At 34.8% G+C, this 6,193-nt stretch overlaps 1 protein-coding gene across 2 annotated transcripts in view; it reads left to right on the top strand.

Moving 5' to 3' along the window:
- Positions 1,292-6,193, top strand: part of LOC109225556 (BTB/POZ domain-containing protein FBL11) — a 42,491-nt gene continuing 37,589 nt past the window's right edge. The window contains exons 1-3 of one of the 2 annotated variants that reach the window (XM_019390264.1): positions 1,292-1,634; positions 1,721-1,771; positions 4,683-4,803. In XM_019390264.1, coding sequence (XP_019245809.1) covers positions 1,453-1,634; positions 1,721-1,771; positions 4,683-4,803 — 354 coding nt within the window. In that variant the 5' untranslated portion in view covers positions 1,292-1,452. The remainder of the gene's footprint in view (positions 1,635-1,720; positions 1,772-4,682; positions 4,804-6,193) is intronic. The other variant, XM_019390265.1, reaches the window with a different exon arrangement.

Here is a 6,193-nt window from a genome sequence, read left to right as displayed (position 1 = left end):
GTGTAAAATGTTTTATTTTATTTTCATGTCATCCTTACATATTCAAAGTTGAAAATTTTAATCAATAACTTGTACATAAATTAAATTTTTCATACATCTCGTTTTCTACATAAGTTTTTTCTTTTCATTTTAAGAATCATTTTGTTTCATTTTTTTTTTTGTAGAGCTTCAAATTTTAAAGATGTCTTGATCCCTATTTTATCTGTATATTGCTAGTATTGAAATTTTGCTCTAACTAGTCAATTTTGTGTAAAATGTTTTATTTTATTTTCATGTCATCCTTACATATTCAAAGTTTTTGTCTTTGAAACTATTCATTGATAATAAATTTGAGTGTTAAATATGATATTGCAAAAGTTTCAAAACCGCCTAAAAGTGTTAATTTAAAGAGGTTTTCTATTTCATGCAAAAGATATACTATGATGTATTATTTTTGTACCTCAAAATATTATGACAGTTTAAATAAAATTTTACTCATTTTTGTACAATATTAGTGTGTACTCTTAAGTAAATTTTCTTTTGAAAAAAACGTATAACTGTCCATCATAATTAAATGTTATTTTAGACATGTTAAAAATTTATGCCATTACTCGTTGTTGGCGGTTGATTTAGAACTTGGGGGTTCATTTTCCATTTAAAAGGTGGAGAAGCTATTATTTTTAAATGTAAACAATTAGGGGATTAAATAAAATTTACTCAAAGCGTAAGCTTTTTATTTTATGTCAACATATTAAAATTTTCTTTCAGAAGTGAAAGTTCTTGTAAATAGTACTCCCCAATTTGTTCACTTTCCAACTGTAATGGTCCCGCGAACAAAACAGGTTCAGATTTCAAAAAGCCAAAAATATAAAGGGGCAAAGTGAAAATAACACCAAAAGAGCAGCTGCAAGATATTTTTGCATTTGGGCACCAATCCTCCTTATTCTCACGCTCAATTAGGGGCGGGCGTGGGATTGCATAGGAAATTTTAGTTTGGATTTTCAGTTTTTGGATTGACGAAATGACAATTCAAATCCAATCCAAATAAGTTCGGATTCGATCGGATTTTTTAAGTTCGATTTCGGATTAATCCGTTTGAATATTTTGGATTTTTGATTTTGACCTTATAAGTTGAGATGTCTTTCTTTTTACAAAAATAAATATACTCATGTTAAATTGCCTGAAAAGTTCTTTATTCTCGCCGCAATCATGCAAATAAAATATTAAAGTAATAAAATTATTATATAAAAAAATAAGAAATCCAAAAATTTAAGTACCAAATTCAATATTCAATCCGAAATCTAAAAATTTTAAAAGTTAAATCCAAAATCCAATCCATAATCCGAAAATCCAAACAAAAAATAGAAAGAAATACCGATTTCGGTTTGGATTTCCGGTTTGTACAAAGTATGCCCACCCCTGCACTCAACACTGAAGCTGAACTACCTGAATCGGGCGACACAAACTTCCGGTATGGAGTCCAACGCCGATACAGCCAACGGCGAGACTGTAATTCTCAACTGTATCGACCCGAACAGCTCCGGTCTACACGAAGATAACGAAGAGATTGTCATTTCAACAGTTGAAGTCAGTCAATGGAACTTAACATCACTTGCTCATCGCCCAATCATTAAAATTAAAGCTAATCGGCAAAGGTAAATTACCTATTTTTAAACCTTCAAAATTTGTAAAAAGTGTTTGCTTTTTTGCTTTTCGTTTTACTTGATTTTTGAACTTGCAGGCTCGTTCAGCAATCTTCGTATTTTCACGGACTATTGTGTGGAAGCTTTAGGTATAATTCCTTTCATTCATCTTTCTCTGAAGTTTTATGTATGTTAAAATTTCTATTGCAGTAAAAGAATTGAAGTGAAGAATAACATACAAGAAGAGCTACATTGATTCTTAGGCCCTATGATATGATACTTAGTTATTTCTTGCTTCTAACTTGGTAATAAATGTTCTGTTATTAAATAAAAAGTATGAGCTTAATTTTCTATGGAATATTACAAGGCGTGATACAATGGATCTGGTAAATATTGTTATTCTCCTCCTCAAGTTGGAGTGTATAGATCATGAGCTCCAGACTTGCTACACATAAATGCGATCCTTGGAGTTCATAATTCATTCGTAAGTAGTGGTGATGAGTGAGGAATGTGTTTTGTCCAGAGAAAGTGATAATCAATCTCAATATATTTTGTCCTCTTATTGAATACTGGTTTAGATGCCTTGTTATCACATATTGATTGTGACAATCTATAATTCATTTGAATTAACTCAAGTATATGGTTTAACCGCATAAGCTCATGTGTTGGTAGGACCATAGCTCTATATGCAACTTCTACCCTTGATCTAGTAGCCACATTTTACTTGTTACTTGTCCAAGAGACCAGGTTTCTACCACTCAAAACAGAGTATCAAGATGTAGGCGCTATCTGATGGAGATCCAACCCTATATTCATTTGCAAACGTGAAACTTTTACTATTTCCTCGATTTTGTAGAGTATTCCTTGTCCTAGATTACTCTTGAATCTTGATATGCCGAAGGATCTGCACTACTATATCTCATTAACTATCACAAGTGCCTTGAAAAAACTGACTGATAATATTGACAATAACGCAATATCCAGACGGTGCTAGGATAATTCAACTTACCAATCTTAAGACTCCTCAGCCTTGAAGTTGCTTGACTTTAGGATGTATAGGTGAGTCGATTGGTCGATAGTCAGGCATACCGGTTTTGCTCAAAATAACCAGAGCAAATTTCCTCTATAGAGAGGCACAAATGAATTGGACTAACCAACCTTTATCCCCAACAAGTACTTACGTTATTCCAAATACGGAAGTGAGAGATGTTATTTTAGTACCTAAATATTTTACTGTCGTCTCCAGTAATAATTTATCATCCACATATATGGCAAGATAGAGACACCAACTCTGTTTAGAGTGTCGATGAAAAATGGAATGATCTGTCTAGTAGCATGTTTAGCTAAGCTACTAAAATCAGCTTATTTTGAGAAGTGCTTTTCAAAAAAAGTACTTTGGTGAGAAGCAGTTTGTGTTTGGCTATTTAATTTGAAAAGTACTTTTGAGTAGCAATTAGTTTTGACCAAGCTTTTAAAAAGTGCTTCCAAGTGTATTTCTCTCAAAAGTGCTTTTCAAAAAAGCGCTTTTTGAGAGAAGCTACTTTTTTCTGCTTCTCAAAAAACTCCTTCTGCTTCTCCTCAAAATTACTTTTTTTCCTTTCAAAAGCTTGGCCAAACACCTTAATTTTAGAAAAAAAAAAACCCTTTTGACAAAAAAAGAAGGTACCTTTGCCTCAAAAGAAGCTTGGCCAAATAGGCTATAGATACAGGCTAATCACAATTGTTGACTACACAATCAAAACGTCCAAACCAAGCTCGTGGAGACTGGTCATATCGTCTCAGACTTCTGAATCAAGAGTTCACCCAAAGGACGAAGACTGAGGTAGATATGTAGCTGAATTACTATGTGTGAGAGAGATGGTAGACAAATATGTAGGGGCCTTAAATTTTAGGAATATGTTGCAATTGTCATTAGAAACCACAATTGACTGATCTCCTGAAGCTGCTTCCTATCTTTATTTGTAATTTATGATTAGAAAAGATAACTTGTCTTTGATATACTTTAGGGAGTGGATTTTGACCTAATCCAACTGAAAAATAGATCCAGCACGTCGAAAAATCAAAGGACCTTTTTTTTTCTTGTACTAGCTGGCATGTCATTGACTGTACTACTGACGTGGGCTAACTGGACTATTGAGTGAACTAACTGAGTAATGGTGTGGCGGCTGGCTAGGTTTACCGTGGCGTTGGCTGAACCTAACGTGGTGCTAACATGGAACATTACCTGAATAAAAGCTGGTGACTATATGAATGCCCCGGCGAGTGATGGGCTCTGATGGAGCATGAGGGCTCCTATGGTATGGCTTTTGACCAGTATCCTTTTTTGATATCACGACGAGATAACTCTCCAGGTGTAGTGGTTGATTGGATGAGACACAGATCTTGAAGTGACGAGCGTACACCATACTACTTTTATCAGACAACGCTTTTGGTGATTGAAAGCAACTCAAACTTCGATATTCCCTCCCCTTAGTTCTTACACCATGTGAAGCACAAGAGAATTAGATGTATTTTCCTGTATTGACTATTGAGTGAATTATAATGTACAAGAATAACTTCATATATAGAAGTTTTAGAGTACGTATATGTAAACAGTTATTTCCTTCCTATAACGCGATAAGTAAATATTCTCCTACTCCTTATGTTTCATTTTAGATGACAATGTTTGATTGGTATGGAGTTTAGCTAATAAAGAGAGACTATTGACACAAGCTATGTATACCATACCAAAATACCTTTAATCTCGTGGTTGTACACATGACATATCATGCTTATAAGAGAGCCCTTTAAAGGTAAAATGTGAGTGTTGGAATTAAAGAGTTACCAAAGATAGTGAGATGTCAATTTTTTGGAACGTACATCATATGAAATATAATGGAGGGAGTAATAATTATATAGAATATACGTAGGTAGAATATTATATGGAATGTTTCAAGAGATAATGCAAACAATTTGAAGAACATTATAGCGTAATTACTTTTTTTTAGAATAAGTATTGTAACATAATTGCTTTCTTTTCTGAGATTACCTTACCTCTTGTTGTATGTTTAACTGTTCCAGTGAATCTTGCTTCGACTCTATATCTGTTCATTGGGACATGGAGTCGCTTTTGAGCATGTTGAGGTTTATCTTCGGATGTTCATTGGATTTTACTTCAGAGAACTTCCTTCCGTTGTATGAGGTAAGAATTCCAGTTGCCAATATATTTTCATCACTGAAGGTGTCAACAATTCCTTTTATCTGCTGAAAAGGTTTCACTGATATTTCTGAGTGTATTATTTGTTGGTCGTTTGGAAACTTGTTAGAGTACTTTACCACTTTTGATAGCCTAGTAAGGTCATATTGCCTGCGGAGTGAGTAGTGCCCTTGTAATGGATAAGAGTTCAGCATGCCTCCTTTTTTTGGGGTTCGGAGGGTGGGGTTAAATAAGGTAATTTATTCAATCAATCAAAACAACACCTAGGAGGTATTGGATGTGTATCATTGGAAGAACTCAGTCTTCCATCACAAATTTAGGGAACTGAGGAGATCTAATTTAGGGTCTGAATCATTCATTCAGCACTGTATACCAAAAATGTGCTGTGCTTGCATTGAGCCCAATGCTAGAGTATTCCAGGACAAAAGCATGCTCCAACTTTAGTTTGGGAAAGGTTTGTCTTTGCATCGCAATGTTATAACTTAGTAGGATTGTTTTTTGGGATAACATTGACTTCCCTCCAAAGCAGTTACAAATTATGTTGCTCGGACTCCCCGTGCGGGTATCCGATATGGGTGCGGATCAAGAGGTTAGATTCTTCAACACATAAAATTTAGGATTCCGGGGTATGGATCCGAGTGCGGATACAGAACAAGAAATTTATATATTTCGATTAGTTAAATGTATTGAACTAAAACTAATTAAAACATATGTTGCTCGGACTCTCCAAAAACGTTGCCGCACCCGTGTCGGACCCTTTTGGAGGATCCGTCACGCACCCAATGACATTTTTGAAGAGTCTGAGCAACATAGGTTAAAACTTAATTCTTTATAAACACTAGTAATATTTTATTCATAAGATATCTCGCGTAATAGTAAAACATTCTCACTTTGTTCGTCTTGCTTCAATCAAAGGTTTTGAGTTCTTCCTATCCTCATGTTTCTAGTGACCTCACTACAAGAAAGTCCTAATTTTCACACATTTAAAATATATTAATAATTTTAATGGAATAAACTAGACAAATAATAAATAATCATTACATTCCTATATTACTAATCTCTACATAACTGATTCTCGTGTAACTAAGCCTTACATAATTGATTCTTCTATAATTAAACTCTGCATAACTAAATACATATATGTTAGTGTCCCACATCGGTTGGGTAGGAGACCATTTGTTTCCTTATGTGGACTTGGGCAATCCTCTTCCCTTGAGCTAGCTTCTAGGGTTGTGTTAGGTCCACGATCCATTTCTTTATCATGGTATCAGAGCCAGCCCCCCATGATAGATTGTTCACACTTCAGTTGATAGGTCTAGGCGCGTGGATGGTGTGTGTGGGTGGGGGGGGGGGTAGGGGGGTTGAGGGGTTGATG

Source organism: Nicotiana attenuata, chromosome 5 (assembly GCF_001879085.1).
Source record: "Nicotiana attenuata strain UT chromosome 5, NIATTr2, whole genome shotgun sequence".
NCBI lineage: Eukaryota > Viridiplantae > Streptophyta > Magnoliopsida > Solanales > Solanaceae > Nicotiana > Nicotiana attenuata.
The sequence above is the reverse complement of the archived record's forward strand: the minus strand, read 5'-3'. Positions and strand labels throughout refer to the sequence as shown.